Below are 18,405 nucleotides of genomic sequence, written 5' to 3'. Positions count from 1 at the left end.
CCACTTGGTCATGGTGTATAATTTGTTTAATGTGTTGTTGAATACGATTAGCAAGTATTTTGTTAAGTATTTTTGCATCTAGGTTCATTAGAGAAATTGGTCTGTAATTTTCCTTTCTTGTGGTGTCTTTGTTTGGCTTTGGTACTAGGGTAATGTTGGCATCATAGAAGGAATTAGGCAGTGTTCCTTCTGTTTCGATTTTTTGGAATAGTTTCAACAGGATTGGTGTTAGTTCTTTCCGGAATGTTTTGTAGAATTCACCTGTGAAGCCGTCTGGCCCTGGGCTCTTCTTAGTTGGGAGATTTTTAATGACTGATTCTATCTCTTTGCTTGTGATTGGTTTGTTAAGATCATCAATTTCTTCTTTCGTCAGTATGGGCTGCTTATGTATTTCTAGGAATTTGTCCATTTCCTCTAAATTGTCATTTTTGTTGGAATATAGTTTTTCAAAGTATCCTCTTATGATAGTCTTTATTTCTGTGGGGTCAGTGGTGATATCACCTTTCTCATTTCTTATTTTGTGTATTTGCATCTTTTCTCTTTTTTTCTTTGTTAGTCTCGCTAAAGGTTTGTCAATTTTGTTGATCTTCTCAAAAAACCAGCTCTTGGTCTTGTTTATTTTTTCAAGTGCTTTCTTATTTTCTATTTCATTTAGTTCTGCTCTTATCTTTGTTATTTCCTTCCTTCTTCTTCCTGTTGGGTTACTTTGTTGTTGTTTTTCTAATTCCTTCAAATGTGCAGTTAATTCTTCAATTTCTGCTCTTTCTTCTTTTTTGATATATGAATTTATGGCTATAAATTTCCCTCTCAGTACCGCTTTTGCTGCATCCCATAAATTTTGGTATGTTGTGTTATCATTATCATTTGTTTCAAGGTAGTCATTGATTTCTTTTGAGATTTCCTCTTTGACCCACTGTTTTTCTAAGAGTGTGCTGTTTAATTTCCAAATTGTCGTGTGAAGTCTGGGTCTCTGTCCCTTGCAAATTTCCAGCTTGACTCCACTGTGGTCAGAGATATTGTTTTGTATGATTTCGATCTTTCTGAATTCATTAAGCCTTTCTTTGTGGCCTAGCATATGGTCAATCTTGGAGAATGTTCCATGTGCGTTTGAGAAAAATGTATATCCTGCTGTGTTTGGGTGTAATGATCTATATATGTCTATTAGATCCAGCTCTTCTAATATACTGTTCAAATGTTTTGTTTCTTTAGTGATTCTCTTTTGAGATGTTCTGTCCAGAGTTGATAGTGGTGTATTAAAATCCCCCACTATAATTGTAGATGCATCTATTCTTTCACTTAGTTTTTCCAGCGTTTGCCTCACATATTTAGAGGCGCCCTTGTTAGGAGCATAAATATTTATGATTGTTCGATCTTCTTGACAAATTGTCCCTTTCACTAAAATATAGTATCCTTCTTTGTCTCTCACAATTGTTTCGCATTTAAAGTCTATTTTGTCTGATATTAATATAGCTACTCCTGCCTTTTTTTGGTTGTTGTTTGCTTGTATGATTGTTTTCCAGCCATTCACTTTCAACCTCCATGAGTCTCTGGGTCTAAGATGTGTCTCTTGTAGGCAGCATATAGATGGGTCGTATTTCCTTATCCAGTGTCCCAGTCTGAATCTTTTGATAGGTGAGTTTAATCCGTTGACATTCAGTGTTATTACGTTTAGAGAGTTATTTATGGTAGCCATATTTTGGTTGGATTTGTGTTTGTTATATTTTGTTTGTATTATTTTATTTTCCCCTTCTATTTTTGTCTTTCTTGTTGCTTTTACACTCTCCTCCATCTCTGACTGTCCTGTTTTTTCCTTTCTTCCTGCAGAACTCCCTTAAGAATTTCTTGAAGGGGAGGTTTCTTGTTGATATACTCTTTCAGTTTCTGTTTATCTGTGAATATTTTGAACTCTCCATCATTTTTGAATGCTAGTTTAGCTGGATAGAGTATTCTTGGTTGGAAATTTTTTTCCTTTAGTACCTTGACTATATCATACCACTGCCTTCTTGCCTCCATCGTTTCAGATGAGAAATCAGCACTTAATCTTATGGAGTTTCCCTTGTATGTGATGGTTTTCTTTTCTCTTGCTGCTTTTAGAATTTTTTCTTTGTCTTGAGCATTGGATCACTGTGTGTTCTGTGACCGCTTCTATCCTTATCAGCGGCACCAGGAATCTGTGTTTCTCTTTGTTGCGTCATCTTGCTGAGTCAGCTCTCCGTGTGTGCAGCACCATTCTTGGGCAGGCTGCACTTTCTTTCGCACTGGGCGGCTCTCCTTACAGGGAGCACTCCTTGCGCATGGGGCTCCCCTACACAGGGACACCCCTGCGTGGCAGGGCACTCCTTGCATGAGTCAGCATGCACGTGGGCCAGCTCCACACGGGTGAAGGAGGCCAGGGTTTGAACCGCGGACCTCCCAAGTAGTAGGTGGATGCCCTATCCATTGGGCCAATTCCACTTCCCTGGATTGGTTTCATTCTCAGCAAAATTCTCCCCAGCTCTAAGGTCACAGGCCACCAGCTAGACAACTCCAGTGGAAAGGGACTTCACTTCCCTTTCCCAGCACACCCTCCCAAGTCCCGGGACTGGCCCTCATTGGACCAATTTAGACCAATGGCTATAGCCAATGGGATGAGATATAGTAACTGGCTAGACCTGGAACTAGTACTCCAGGTCTAAACCCCAACTAAACCTCACCGACTAAGAAAGGGAGACCACTGGTTGCACTTGGAAAGCCAGAGGGCTGTTACTCAGAAGGGGAAATGGATCCTGGGCAGGTAAAAACAGCAGGTGTCCACTAGATCACTTAACTTCAGAACAATTATGAGATTTAGAAAACAAAGGCTGATCATCTGAACATAATTTTTCTCGAACATTTGATTAAATGTTTTCCTCAGACTCCAAGAGTAGAATAGTGACCATGGGAAAATCAGATTTACTATCTTATTTATTTTAGCTTATTTTCCTCCAACTGATACTTTTCAGGTTCACTATTTGCTTTCACCCTTAGGCAATCCTCAACTCTTGTTTTAAACCCTGGGAGGACGGGCAGATGCTAAAATTCATGCTCCCCACTCTCAATTCCCACAAGACCAGTAGGTGACAACATAGTGCTAAGGCTGCCTGTCCCAGGCCCATTCCAGGGTGTTGTCAACATCTCAGATCTAGAACCTCCTTTGCCTTCTTAGGACTGGTGAATAGATACATGTCGCCAGCTATGGCATGACCCACTCTGGTTGTACATGATAAGACAGGCAGAGAGAACCCAGAGGGATGGAATCTTCAGACATTCCAAAAACATCCATTCAGGAATGTTGCCCTCACCTACCCACCCCTCCCATACCTGTCCTGGCACTTTTGGACAAAGTAGGCAGGGATTGACAGACACACCTTCCACCACCCCTTTCTGATGGAGCTACAGATGAGCAATGAAACAGGCTCAGATTGAATCCCAGAGAAGAGAGCCCCCATAAATCAAATTGTGAGACTTTAGGTGCTGCGGTAGCCTGGAGTGATGGATGGACCATCACTGGTCTGAATCCCTGACTCTGATCTGTCCCTAAAGCCATTGCCAAGTGACCTTACTTCTCTGGGTTTCCAATTCTATATCTGCCAAGGACAAAAGCAAGGGTTGCAAACTAGTGGCCTTGGAGGCCAATAGGCCCACAGCCATATTTTGGGGGGCACCCATAGTATTTAATATTTTTTAAATTGTCAACTAAAGAAGGATTGGCATCACTGGGCTGCAATTTTCTATTATCTACTTGTCCAATTATTTCTATAGGATAAATTATTTCAATGACTAGGTTGAAAGGAATGCATGTTTTCCATTGCAAAAGCTCTAATGGCAGATGTTTTCAATTTTAAAAGGAATATAACTGGCCCTAACTCTAAATTCTGTCCCCTGAGGATTGGTAATGCCCTAGAAAGTCTTAAGCTTCATTTGTGTTGTTAAATCAACAAACATTTATTGGGTGATCACTATGTATCAGGCACTGCTCTAGGGTTGGGGATACAAACATGACCAACACCAAGACCATGCTTTGATAGGACTTACAGTCCAGTGTGGAAGAAGTGAGGGACTGAACCGTGTAGACATTGAGGGAAGAATGTTCCAGGCAGAAGAAAGAGTAAATTAAAGGCAGAACAGGCTTGGCAGTTTGTAGAAGCAGCCAGCAGGCCAGTGTAGCTAGCACAGTGAGAAATGTGGACTGATGAGGTGAGAGACGCAGGCAGCTTCAGATCAGAAAGGGTCTGGTAGAGTTTGTATTTTATTCCAAAGGTGAGAGTTTTAAGCAGGATGGTGACATGTTCTGACTTGGGTTTCAAAAAGATCACTTGGGTCACCCTGTAAAGTGATGGTAGAGGAGAAAGATGAAAGCAGGAAGACCAGGCTAAGTGAGAAAGATGGTAACTTAGACTCAACAGCTAGAGTGGATAGGACAGAATGTGATTGGATTGAGGGTAGAGTTTGAAAGTTGAACCAGCAAATCTTGCCAATGGATGGGATTGGTTTTTGACTAGAATGCCTGGGTGAAAGTTGAATGGCATTCTTTTTTTTTTTTTTTAAGATTTATTATTTATTTGTTTCTCTCCCCTCCACCCCCCCCCCACCCCCAGTTGTCTGCTCTCTCTGTCCATTCGCTGTGTGTTCTTCTGTGTCCGCTTATATTCTTGTCAGCGGCACCAGGGATCTGTGTCTCTTTTTGTTGTGTTGTCTTGCTGCAGCACCACTCCTGGGCAGGCTGCACTTTTTTCACACTGGGCGGCTCTCCTTATGGGGTGCCCTCCTTGCGCGTGGGGCTCCCCTATGCCAGGGACACTCCATGTGACACGGCACTCCTTGCGCACATTAGAACTGCACATGGGCCTGCTCATCACATGGGTCAGGAGGCCCTGGGTTTGAACCCTGGACCTCCCACTTGATAGGCAGATGCTCTATCCATTGAGCCAAATCACTTCCCTGAATGGCATTTCTTGAGATAATGAAGACTGGAGAAGGAACAGTTTGAAGAAGAAAATCAAGAGGTCTTGTTTGGGACATATAAAGTCTGAGAGATTTCTTAGACATTCAGACAGAGACATTGAACAGGTAGTTGAGTGCACATGTGTAGAACTCAAAGGCCTGGCTAGAGATAGAACGTGGGTGATCATCAATGTTATGGATGCTATTTAAAGCCACTAGATTGCATGAGATCACTTAGGGAGTGAGTGTGGATCAGTAGTTTCCAACAAGGGATGATTTTGACCCCCAGGGTCATTGGGCAATGTCTGGAGACATTTTTTGGTCGTCATGACTGGAACGGAATGTTGCTACTGGTATCTAGTGGGTACAGGCCAGGGATGCTGCTAAACATCCTACAATGCACAGGATACCACCACTACCCCCCAACAAAGAATTATCCAATTTAAAATGTTAGCAGTGCTGAGTTTGACAAACCCTGGTGTAGATGAAGAAAAGAGTAGAAGATGGAGCCCTAGCCTAGTGCTTCTCAAACTTTAATGTGCAGCAAAATCAAGTGGGACTTCCTGTTACAAGCAGATTCCTATTAGGTAAGTCTGGGGTGGGACCTAATAGTCCTCATTTCTAACAAACTTCTAAGGGATGCTGATGCTGTTGGTCCGTAGACCCACATGTTCAGCAGCAAGGTCCTAGCGAACTCCAATATTTAGAAGTTGGGATGACAAAGAGGTCTGTCTAACAAAGGAGAATCAAAGGACTGGCCAGTGAGGTGGAAGCAAAGGAGAAGGTAGTGCCTGAGAGTCAAGTACACTAAGTGATCCAAGAGATCAAATTCTTGACACATAGGCCACATGCTGCTCAACGTTTAAGAAAGTTGAGAACTTAGATTTGACCATAGGGTTTGGCAAGAGGGAGGTCACTGATCACCTCAGCAAGTGTGGTTTTGTAAGTGTAGGGGAGGTAAAGGCCTTATTTAAGTGGATCCCAAAGAAAATGGGAGGTAAGGAAGTGTTGCTATAATGGGAAGCAGAAAAATGAGGTGGTAGCAGGAGGAAGAGGTGGGGTCCTGAAAAGTTTCTCTTTTCAAATGAAAAATATTATAACCTATTTGTATGGTGATGGAAATCATACAAAAGTAGGGAAAAATAGATAATCCAGCAAAGGGAAACTGACAGAAGCAGTCCCTAATTAGGCCAGAAGGATGAGATTCAGTAGACAAGTTCAAAGGTTGGCCTTAGATTGCTGATCCACTGTAACCAGAAAAATGCAAAATGTGTGGGCATAGGGGTGGGTAGGTTGGTAGATTCTGTGGTGGAAAGATTAAAGAAAAATTCTCTTCTGAATGCTTCCGTTTTCTCCATGAAGTTGGAGGCAAAATCATTTGCTAAGAGACAGCGCAGAAAGGAAATCTTGGAGGGGCGAGATGAGGAGTCGTAAAACAGTCATCTACAGCGGAACTGTACATTAAGCAGGACCATTAAGGATTTGATAGAGGAGGATTTAAGTCAAAAAGCAGCAGGTGGAACCTAGCACCCCTAGAGAACGATCAGTTTCGTATGAATGAAAGTTCCACTTGGCAGTGCGGCTTTACCAGTTTATAAACACTTAGGTGCAAATTCAGACAGAAACAGCAATAGCTGTTAGAACCACAATTAGAAAACACACGGAAATACCATTGCGGCTGGCAAGCTTAATGACCTGCCTTTGATTGGTAGAGCAGGCAGAAAAGAAATAAGGCTAGCTGACACCATGAGATATCAAGCAAAGGATACGTTTCTATCGTTTCTAGATTTCAGTTATGAACACGTGTTACCTTTATAAGAGTGGACAGTCAATGCTGAGGGTAAAAAAAAAAAAAACAACTTTTAAGTAATAGGCTGTCACAAAGTAGGAGCAAATAATTCCCAGAGCTAAAGTCAGGATCATAGGAGGTTTTGGTTGTTTTTTTATCCCTGGAAAATGGAGCTTTCATCTGCTCCTTGTTGTTGCTTCTTTTTGTTGTTTTTTGTTTTTGTTTTTTTAAGATTTATTTATTTATTTCTCTCCCCTTCCCCTCTGACCCCGGTTTTTTGTTCTCTGTGTCTATTTGCTGTGTCTTCTTTGTCTGTTTCTGTTGTTGTCAGCGACACGGGAATCTGTGTTTCTTTTTGTTGCATCATCTTGTTGTGTCAGCTCTCCGTGTGTGCGGCACCATTCCTGGGCAGGCTGCACTTTCTTTAGCGCTGGGTGGCTCTCCTTACGAGGCGCACTCCTTGTGCATGGGGCTCCCCTAAGCGGGGGACACCCCTGCATGGCAGGGCACTCCTTGTGCGCATCAGCACTGCACATGGGCCAGCTCCACACGGGTCAAGGAGGCCCGGGGTTTGAACCGTGGACCTCCCATGTGGTAGAGGGACACCCTAACCACTGGGCCAAGTCTGCCGCCTGTTGCTTCTTTTTGGATTAAGGGTTCTTCCCTCTGCCCGGTGAATTGTTTTTAAGGAGCACAGGGTCGGGCTGGTTATTTCACTGTACTCTCTGGTTTCAGGCGTTTGGGCTCATCAAGGGGGCCAGAGTGGGTATCCTCATTGGCGAGTCAGGGATCCGTTGTGGGCCTCAGAAAGAGGAGCTCCAGAAGGACTTCATGGTGAGTCTCTCCAAGACCTGGATCCACTGCCGCCTCTGGGGGGGAGGGTTGCTAATTGGCTCTGGTAGAGCAGATGCAAAGACTTCACACTTTATTAGCACCTTCATTTAAAGCTGAGTTCTAAGAAACCCAGCCAGAGCCATTTTCAGTTGTAGTGACAACCTCCAGCCGTTCTCACCTCTAGTACTCCCAACCAGAATTTGCCTCCGGGGCCTACAGTTGCCTGGAAAGAGAATGTGAAGACAGAATCGGCTGGACCCGGGCTCCAGTGTATCACAGCGGAGGGCTCCCCGGCCTTTTCTGGAGGGAGGAGCTCTTCTGGGGTCCCTGGCCTGTCCCTGGACAGGTGCACTGTCACTCTGAGCCTGTTAGAGAGAAGCAAAGCCCTCTAGAGTCAGAGGACTGGAGTCAAAACCCCCATCTACCTAATCCCACCACACCTCAGTTATCTGCTCTGTAACCTGGGGAAGGTAACAGTGGCTACCTCCTAGGATCTTCATTTGTGCAAGTGAGACCCTTGTTGCTGAGCCCAGCATGGAGAAAACCCTCTGTGGTCTCTGTGAAGGAGTATGGAAGGGAACCCTAGAACTCTGGATGGGACCACGGCAGCAGTAGCCTGTTCAGGGGCCTTTGGAGAGGGCTCAGCATGGACGCAGCATCCAGACTTGTGCCCTATTCCTGGTTTCAGTCTGGTGGTCAGGGCAGGCCCCTTTTGTGGCAGGCCCTCAGGGCCGAGCTTCCAAAGGTATCCGGGCAAGGCTCGCGTCCATGGCAGGCAGCTGACATTTCCAACTGGCCAGGAAGCAGGGCGGGTGAGGGGGGTAGCGTTCCTGGTGGATTCTCACCACCTACTGCCATCCTGCCCATTGCCCCCCAGGCTCCACGCCTAACTCATGCCTTGGAGAGAAACCACTGCCCCAACCTCAGGCCTCCCTCCCTGCAGTGCCACGGTTAAGGGCCAAGGCTACAGCCAGAGCACATGCTGAGAAGGGCAGCCAAGGCACTCATCCACCCCCACCTCATGACCGAGCCAAGAATGCAGCAGCCCCAGGGTCCACAGGCTCCCACAGTGGTCTGTCGATCACCCATGCCCTGCCCCCACCACGTGTACAGACCTGGGACAGGCCAGGGTGGGCAGCTGGGATGAGGCCTAAAGGGAGAGAAGTAAATAGCACCTCTGGGCCGTTTCAGCACAGCTCACACCCAAGCCCTGAGGAGCCAGCCGAGGCAGGAGAGGTGAAGCCACATCCCTCATTTTCCCCTGGCTCGGTTTTTGTCCAACAGAGCCTCATTGATGAGCAGCTGAGCCACAAGGAGAAGCTGTACGTCCTCTCCTTCGGCACCACCACCCAAGCCCTCTGGCCAGCCCCTGTGGAAGTCAGCGCCTCCATGTGAGTGGCTCCCCAGCCCTGGCAGGATGTTTTTTTATTTTCTTCCCTAAGATGTGGTGTCTTCATTGTATGGTCAAGGTGCAGGTCCCAAGACCCCAGTAGAGAAGTGAATACAAACCCAATTCACAAAAACGGCAATACAGGTGGCTGGCAACTTTGGGGAAAAAAGTCTACCCTCATGATCAGTGCACACAGTGAAAGACAAAACAACCTCAAAACACTATTTTTATCCAGCAAACTAACAAAGATAGTTTTATTGTCATGAAAACAAACGTGTGTACGTCTGTTTTTCTTTATTCAAACAGTACCAAAGGATAAACACTGGCAAATGAGTCTTCCTCTCACCCCAGATCCCCTTCCCACCTCCCAGTAAGTTGCTCAGAACCCCTTTCAGAGACAGTCTGTACACATGCATGCATTTCTGGGGCTACCATCTTGTATTTATGTCAGTTGGCCCTACTATGGAGTTTCTGTTCCTGAGTGATGGAGTTGGACTCAGATGTGATCTTTGTTCACAAACCTCTCCTGTTACTTTTACCAGACCTGTGGTTGGCACTGGGGTTTAGTGTATACTCAGGGGATCTGAATCTCTGGACTGTCCATGTGATAGCCAGGTCCTGAGCCTCAACAGACTTGCAGCTCCTACCCTTGGGTTTATTGGACTTACCCCAGCCAGCTAACATGGAGGTGAAGAAGATCAACCACCACACCAGGGAGCCAAGAGTGCCTACAACTGAAAGCAGGAGAATTGCATCCAGCATCCATGTGGAATCTAAGCCCCCTCTCAATATAGATGTGGAGTGGACATAACCATTCCAGGGTCCACAAGATGGAGGAATAGAGTATGAATTAGCGTGGACTTACTGATATTCTGTTCATGAACTATTGTGATTAGTAATTGAAGAAAATGTAGCACTGATATGGAGAAAGTGGCCACGGTAGCTGCTGAGGGTAGGGAGTGGGAAAAAGAGATGTGATATAGGGGTATTTTCAGGACTTGGAGTTGTCCTGGGTGGTACTGCAGAGACAGTTACTGGACATTTTAAGTCCTCCCATGGCCCACTGGGTGGACTGGGGGAGAGTGTAAACTATAATGTGGACCATTGACCATGTGGTGCAGAAAGTGCTCAGAGATGTATTCACCAAGTGCAATGAATGTCCCATGATGATACAGGAGGTTGTTGTTATGGGAGGAGTGGGGTGCGGGGGGTGAGGGGTATATGGGGACCTCATATTTTTTTAGCGTAACATTAAAAAAAATAAATAAAGACAAAAAATAAAAAATAAACATAAATGGGAACAGGAATGCCTTTCAGTACCTCCCTTACTTACCAGTTAGTAGAAATTTCCTTTCTATGGAGGGAGAACATTCTTGTCCCCATCACACGTTAGATATCACACTAGTCTCTTTACACATATAATCGTATTTAATATTTATAATCACTGCATAGAATAGGATTAGCATGACTCGGATTAGTGAACATGCCCAAGGTCTCCAAACTAGCAGGTGGAAGAGCTGATTCCAGGAAATCCAGAGCCCAGAGCAGATTCCAGGAAAAAACCCATGCTTCGATTTCTGGGAGGGAAGGCTCCTCATGCAGTGCTGGCTGTGAAGAGGAAGCTTCCAGGTGGAGAAGCACCCAGGTCTGGCGGCTCCGGCTTTGGGTCCCAGCTCTGACAGCCACTGGCAGCATGATCTCGGCAAACCTCTCTCATTTGTGGAGTGAGGACAACGATATCTACCCTTCCCAGAGCTGTTATGAAGATGAAACAGAAAATAAGGATCTGGACTCAGTGAAAGGGAGCATTTTGTTTGTGATTTCCACCCTAATTGACACGCTGAAGTCACCTTGAGATCATCCAGCCAAGAGTCCCCCAACACCAGTCCTTCCTGAACATCTTTTTTGCTTCTGTCATATCTTGGTGCCACTTGTACTACTGCTTATTTTTCTTTAAATCAACTCTACATATTGTTTGTTTTTAGGAGGTACCGGGGATTGAACCCCAGACCTCGTACCTGTGAAGCACGTGCACAACTACTGAGCTACACGCACTCCATTCTCCTTGTCGTTGAAGGAAACAGTCTATTGTCACCGTAGCTGGAAGCCCACACCCCTGGTTGTAATTAGAAAGTAGCTCTAAAACTAAATCCAATGAAAGAAAAACAGTGATAGCCAGAAACCTATTGCCTAGAAGAGGCGCTAGGCCCAGGACTTGGGCTCTTTGTTTAAAAGGGAGATTGACAGTTCTAATAAAGAAAGAAAGGCTTGTGAGCACCAAGCTGAGATTTTCTTTTCACGTCAGAATGAAATGGACATGCAAAAGAGCAGGACTCTGGTTACTGCGATGCTTTGAGCCAAGACAGCACCTCTTTCTTACATGCCTTACGTTTTCCTCTCCCCAGGAGAGCATCCCATCCCATAGGGAAGTAGCTGCCCAGCCACAGGCCTGCTCTTAGAGCCCATAGGATCGGAGCGGGGGGGACATTCAGTCGTCAAATGACAGAGTGGCCAGATCCTGGTTTGAAATCGATTTTGCCAGTTACTCGCAGTATGACCCTGAGCAAGTTACTGCACCCTGAGCCTCAGTCTCCCCATCTATAACTTGGGAATAATGGTACCCATCTCAAAGAATGATTGTTGGGTTTCAATGAGCTAGTATTTGTACTGGGCCTGGTACTCCCTGAGAGCACCCGGTGGCTGCCACTGTCTCCATTATCTTCCTAGGCTCCAGGAACTCAAGGACTGGGTAAAGAAACTACAGCCCAGCAGAGGCAACAACTTGCTACAAGCCCTAAAGAAAGTCTTCACTATAAAAGGGCTGAACTCTCTAGTGACCATAATGGGAAGCTGGTAGGTCTCCTTTCCCAAGCCGGTGACAGACTCCATGAAGGGTGTTGAAGAACCAATCCGTGGCTTGAGGAAAGGTCATCAAAAATGACTCTAATCGTGCCCTGGAGAGCAGGGCCCCAGGGACACAGGTGTGGGGGCAGGAGCTGCGGGGGCAGGGACACCAGGGCAGGCCAGGCCTGAGGTCCACCCAGGTGGTCGTCCCGGCACAATGTTCCTGGGAATCATCCTTTTGCTGAATGTTCTCAGACTCATTTGACCCACAGCCCTCCTTCTCTTCTGTCTTCTCCCCAGCCCAGATCAGCCCTCTGAAATCCTGTCCCACTACATCCAGCAGTCCACGATGGGAAGGGATCTCTGCATCCACACCATCGCTTACAAATGCAACGACCAGGTGCCCCTCGTAAGTACCCAAGATTCCCCAAGGCTGCCCTCGGATTGGATGATAGCCCACTGAGCCGGGCCAGCCTTGGAGGCCCCCCCCAGGTTGTTGCCCAGAACACACAGTCCCCTCCTGTCCTCTGCCTCTCCTTGCACATAGTTCTCTCTCTGGTAAAACAGACGTGTTGGAGAGTTGGGCATACCAGTCGAGGGGCAGGCTCGTTTGGGTGTTGGCACTGCCCAAGTGATGCCTCCATCCTTGCAGGCTGTCCTGAAGAACCTGGCAGGAGCTGTTGGGGGCTCCTACCACTGCTACAGCCCGGAGATGGAGGTGAGCCCTTCTGCCAATGCAGTGTCCCTCTCCGTCCCTCCCTCCGAGGCTGTGTCCAGGACCTGAGCTAGGACAGATCATGCCCTATGCTTGCTTCCCCTCTTCCCCTAAGCTCCATAGGTTTACACGGGTAAGGTCAGGTTCAAGCGAGTATGTGGGATGACCAGGGGCAACATGCAAGTCTGAAGAGATCATTGGGCCAGTGTGTGTGATGAGTCGTTTGCGTGTCGTGAGCCTAGAGCCTTTTAACCCTAGCTGGTGGAATCCTGAGTCACCATCCAGTTGGCAAAAATGCAGACCCCACCCTCCCTCTCTCTCCACCAAAGTACCGAGTCTAAAACAGTTGCCTCAATTCTCTCTCCTGGAAGAATGGACAATTGATTCTGTACCAATACATCCATCCATGTCCTTGTCCCAGTTAATAGCGAAATATCTTCCAATCTGTGTCCACAACGGAGGTAACAATTAGCAAAAGTGTGTGTCGATCCGTTTGGCAGATAAAGAATCCACTCATCCATTCAGCGAGCACACTACGCTTTGCCTACTCACCATTAACAGCCACAAGTAAATGAATTTGCATCTCACAAGCATATTCAGATGTCACCAATCATCTCACACCAGGGACCCAAAGTCAGACTATATTTGCCTTGGACAAACCCCGCTTCTTGTTATGTCATTGCCCAGACACGATAGAAGTCACAAACTATTGGGGCTAGGAAGTATAGTAAATGAAGAAACTGGCTGGTTTAAGAAATATTTTATCTTAAAACCTGTGGCCCTTTTGGTTTATCTATTGTTTTCCTACTGTTCATGGAGATATGGTTACAAAAAATGTTTCATTTTCTTCATTAGAGTATGAGGATAACAAAAATTACAACTGAATTTCTAATGCAGGCAGTCAACAGAGAGTGGTGGGGACTGTGGTAAACTGGATAGTGCACGAGGCGGCCACTTTTGGCCCTGATGACTGTTGTTCTGGAGGAATGTGATTTCAGTGTCACCAGGTCTTCTAAATTTTTTAGGAAAGCCAGAAGTCTAGGTTTTTCATGTGTGATTTATTTACATTTTTTAAATTGAGACAAAATTCACATAACATAAAATTAACCACTTTAAAAGGAATAACTTAGTGACATTTAGTACATTCACAAGGCTGTGCAACTACCACCTCTGTCTAGTTGTAAAACATTTTTGTCATCCTCAAAGGGGACCCCATACCTATTAAGCAGTTACTCCTCACAATCCCTAGCAACCACCCATCAGCTTTCTGTATCTATGGATTTATCTATTACAGATATTTCAGATAAATGGAATCATATGGTATGTGACTTTTTGCATCTGTCTTTAACTTAGCATTGCGATTTCAAAGTTCATCTACATTGTTGCATGTATCAGGACTTCAATCCTTTCTATGACTGAACAGTATTCATGCCGTTGTATGGATAGACCACAGTGTATTTATCCACTCATCTGTTAATGAACATTTGGGTTATTTTCACCTTTTGGCTCTGCCATGAGCACTCATTTACAAGTTTTTATTTGAACACCTGATTCAAGCCTTTGGAATTCTAGGAACAGAATTGTCTGGTTATGTGGTAATTATCTAGTTAACTTTTTTTCTTTACCAGAGAAGTTTTGGGTTTACAGAACAATCATGCATAAAATATAGGTTTTACATCTACCACCCTATTATTATTATTTTTTAGAAGCTACCAGGGATTGAGCCGAGGACCTCATACATGGGAAGCAGGTGCTCGAACACAGAGTGACATCCACTCCCCTACCACCCTATTATTAACACCTTGCATTGGTGTGGAACATTTGTTATAATTGATGAAAGCACATTTTTATAATTGTACCAGTAACTGTAGTCCATGGTTTCACTTAGGGTTTGCTGTGAGGCCGAATTCCATGGATTTAAATTTTTTTTTTTTAATTCTGTTACCATATATATAATCTAACGGTCCCCCTTTTAATCACATTCAGATATATATTTCGATGCTATTAATTACATAGATTTAACTTTTTGAGGAACCTACAAACGTTTCCATAGCAACTGCCTCATTTTACATCTTCACCAGCAATGCATGAGGGTTCCAATTTCTCCACATCCTCATTCATGTGTGTTATTTTCTGTTGTGCTTTTTAAAAAATATATAATAGCCATTCTAGTAGATATGAGGTGGTGCTTTATATTTTTAAGATTAGAGTATCTCTCAGTTTAAAAACAAAACAACAACAACAACAGCAACAAAATGCTGCAAGCCTGTCCTATACAAATGGGCCAGAACACATTGGCAGGCTCCATCTGCACACGCACCGAGTTTACAACCCCTGGTTTCAACAGATGGCCACTCAGCTTTGGGAACTGACTTTGCTGCTTGCCCTTTCCTCCTTGGCCACTGCCAGTAGCCAAGGGACTTGTGGATGTCCAGTTGCTCCCCCCATCCCCAGATCTACACCAGCCGGGACACGGATGAGCTCCTGGAAGAAATCCAGAAAGCCCAGAGCCTCCTGGACCATGTCCAAGCCCTGGTCCACAACGAGCCCCGTGAGGAGCTGCGTGGCACAATGCAGGTAGGTCACGTGGGCAAAGAGGCTGGGCCCCCGTCCCAGGACCTTCGCTCCAGCCTCCTTTTCTGAAAAGGAAACAAGCCAAAGCCCCAGCCCCAGCTGCACCTCGGAGCTCTGAGCTGGGTTCTGCTGGGTGGTTTTGCCATGGTTCCCGATGGGTCCTGGGGGGTTTCCTAACTGAAAAATTCATTTCAGAGACAGAACAGGCCCCTCCCACTCCCTCCATTCCGCCACTGCCCCTCTCTTCCCAAAAACGATGCAAAATTCAACTCCACATGCTAGGCTGTCTTGAGGAAGCCTTTCCCCACTCCGGCACCTCACTGAAGACAAACGTCCCTGCTGGTGCATTGGTTGATTTGACATTGGCAGAATAACTCAGCAGCTATGGGGACACGCCCTGTAAAAGCTATGGGCGTTCAGACCTCAGGAAACTTAGCTGTGGACAGGAGAGATGCACTGATCGATTCATTGGATGAAGGGAGCGCTGCAAGGCACCAGATATTTTGACGTGGGCTGGATGTAAATTAAAACCGGGCTAGAGGCAGTGTTCTTAAATTTAGTTTCAGCCCTTTTAGTGATTATAAATAAAACTAATTATTAGTATTATAGTTATGATAGCTCTCATGTACTGAGTGCTCATTATAAGACAGGCACCATGCTTCATCCTTTAAATGTTTTATTTTATCTTCACACATACAGTCTGGAGTAGGTATATTGTTATTCCCATTTGACTTTGGAGAAAACTGAAGAGGCTAAGTAAAACTGAGTTTGGATTGAACCCAAGACCAAGACCTTGCCAGGAGTTTCCTAAAATGAAGTGCATGTACTACTGTGGTAGGCAGGATGATCTTAATGTCCCATGTTTATTTTCTATAAAACTAGTTCATTCTGGTAGTAATATATAATATCTTCTTTTTAAAATGACTTAAGTACAAAAGAGTCAACTTAGTGAGTAAAAAAATAAATGAAAAGCCTTAATGCTACATGTATGATGTTTTTAAGATATTATGTAAATAATAACACATCTGTGCTCTGATTCGGCAAAATTCACGAGGGTGGTGATCTAATGACCGAAGTTTGGGAATTGCTGCCCTGTGCTTTACTGGTGTTTGATCTTATGCACCAGCTATGTGATTTAACCCCTCAAAACCTCAGCGTCCTCATTTCTTCAGTTTGGGGCAGGGCTGGGCAAGATTGGGGCTCCCTAAATGATTTGATGTAGGAGCTCCTTTTTAGTTCCTTGAAGCTTTGCGTTTGAGCCCAGTGGGCGATGCCATCTTGGAGACTGTGGCGCTGATCTTGACGCTAAGGTGGGGGCAGCGGGGGGGCAGCGACAGGGGAAGGGAGGTGCCGGCTACAACCGCCTCATCCCCTGGAAATTCCAGAAATCTCCAGAGCAGGGGCTGGGGAAGAAGTAATGTTAAGATGCTCCACTTGGGGGAACTGAGTGTGTTTGGGGAGATGGAGTACTTTCCAGCTCTAAAATATGATTCTGCAGTGAGGTTCTTTTATTTCACTCAGATTTGCACAGAGGTTGAAAACGGGCCACTCACAAGTCTCTTCCCTAAACCCCCAAAGCACAAGGATCCCCTCACAATTGAGTTCCCAAGCTTGGACACGACTTCTACAGAATGGCTGAAGGTCCACGGTCTAAAAGGTAAAGCCTCAAAGACGGCCAAACCCAGAGCAGAAGCACAACCCCACTGGGGCTCGGCTGACAGTGCCTCAACCCCCACTACTTTTACAGCCAAGAAGTTAAGCCTTTATCAGGTTCTGGCACCCAATGCATTCTCTCCTGTGGAGGAATTTGTGCCTATTCTCGGGAAAACCGTATCATCAACCATCCATGAGGTAACCCGGATTCAAATGCAGAGTTTTCTCCAGTGCTCTGGAGCGGGGGGCGTTCCTTCTTGGCACTTCCTGTCTTCTTAAACGTTTGGACAATGAGAGTTAAAGTCAAAGCCCAAGGAGCATGGGGCCTGGTGGCCTGGAATGGGGCACAGGCTTTGCCAGTCAGGACCCTAACACGCATCAAACCTCCTGTAACTGCTGTTTTTGAAAGATCCGAAAATAAAACTTGGGAGATAAGGCAAGAGGGACCATGGCCCCCTCCTCCATCATTTTCCTCCACCCCACGCAAATAGAAGAAACTCACTCTCTTTTGTATCCTCACTGCTTGTAGAGGCTTCTGCATATAGCTCCTGTAATGTGTTAATGGATGCACTTGTTGCATGTCTAAATCCCCACAGGAGTGTGAGACCTTTAAAAGAGAAAAGCCTTTCTTCTCCAATTCTGTCTCCCTCCATCTAATGTTAAGTAGGCGGTCAATGAATGTTTACTGGATGTGTGGAAGGGTGGGTAGATGGAAGGAAGACTGGAAAGAGAAATGAAAAGAAGGATGGATGGGTGGATGGAAATGTTAATCAATGAAAATGTAGTTAAATGGATAGATAAATAGAAATGTGAGTAGATGGCAGGATGGAAGGAAAAATGGAAGGATAATGAAAAGTGAAAAAGTTAGTATGGAAGAATAGATGAATGGAAGGATAAGGAAATGGAAGGAAAGTATAGTAGGTGAATGAAAAGATGAATACAGGGAATAGATGTGGCTCGAGCAGTTGAGCACCTGCTCCCCACATGGGAGGTCCTGGGTTCAGTTCCCAGTACCTCCTAAAAGAAAAAAACCAACAACAATAGACAAACAAACAAAAAAACCAACTCAGGGGAGCTGATGTGGCTCAGTGGTTGAGTGCTGGCTTCCCACATGTGAGGTTCCGAGTTCAATCCCCAGCCTTGTACCTTAAAAAAAAAGATGAATAGAAAGGTAGAATAATGAAAGGAAAGAGGGATGGAGTGAGGGAAGTATATAGTTCTAGCAACAGATGAATGAATGATCAAATGATTGAAGTGATAGAAAGATGGACATGATGGCTTGATGGATGATGAAAGAACAGGATGAACGATTTGGATTTTCAAAGTGTCCCTCAAGACCTGCCTGGGTTCCCAAACCTAAGAACCTCTGACCATTGTGGGGTTTTTTTGTTGTTGTTTTTTTTTTTCAAGATTTCTTTCTTTCTTTCCCCTTCCCCCCACCCTGGTTGTCTGTTCTTTGTGTCTATTTGCTGCATCTTCTTTGTCCACTTCTGTTGTTGTCAGCGGCATGGGAATCTGTGTTTCTTTTTGTTACATCATCTTGTGGTGTCAGCTCTCCATGTGTGCGGTGCCATTCCTGGGCAGGCTGCACTTTCTTTCGTGCTGGGCCCCTCTCCTTATTGGGTGCACTCCTTGCGCGTGGGG

At 45.3% G+C, this 18,405-nt stretch overlaps 1 protein-coding gene across 39 annotated transcripts in view; it reads left to right on the top strand.

Moving 5' to 3' along the window:
- The window catches only part of VWA3A (von Willebrand factor A domain containing 3A), a 68,086-nt gene that overhangs the window by 20,071 nt on the left and 29,610 nt on the right, over window positions 1-18,405 (top strand). For 36 of the 39 annotated variants that reach the window (XR_011647201.1, XR_011647200.1, XM_071211279.1 and 33 more), the window contains 8 exons: window positions 7,487-7,585; window positions 8,870-8,976; window positions 11,703-11,828; window positions 12,120-12,228; window positions 12,472-12,537; window positions 14,989-15,111; window positions 16,630-16,765; window positions 16,856-16,959. Coding sequence is in view for 37 of the 39 variants with exons in the window: in XM_071211262.1 (XP_071067363.1) it covers window positions 7,487-7,585; window positions 8,870-8,976; window positions 11,703-11,828; window positions 12,120-12,228; window positions 12,472-12,537; window positions 14,989-15,111; window positions 16,630-16,765; window positions 16,856-16,959 (870 nt within the window). In the remaining 2 variants the exon portion in view is untranslated. The remainder of the gene's footprint in view (window positions 1-7,486; window positions 7,586-8,869; window positions 8,977-11,702; window positions 11,829-12,119; window positions 12,229-12,471; window positions 12,538-14,988; window positions 15,112-16,629; window positions 16,766-16,855; window positions 16,960-18,405) is intronic. The other 3 variants (XM_071211257.1, XM_071211286.1, XM_071211255.1) reach the window with 1 other exon arrangement.

Source organism: Dasypus novemcinctus, chromosome 23 (genome assembly GCF_030445035.2).
Source record: "Dasypus novemcinctus isolate mDasNov1 chromosome 23, mDasNov1.1.hap2, whole genome shotgun sequence".
Taxonomy (NCBI): domain Eukaryota; kingdom Metazoa; phylum Chordata; class Mammalia; order Cingulata; family Dasypodidae; genus Dasypus; species Dasypus novemcinctus.
Note: the sequence above shows the minus strand (reverse complement) of the source record. Positions and strands in the feature narration are given on the sequence as shown.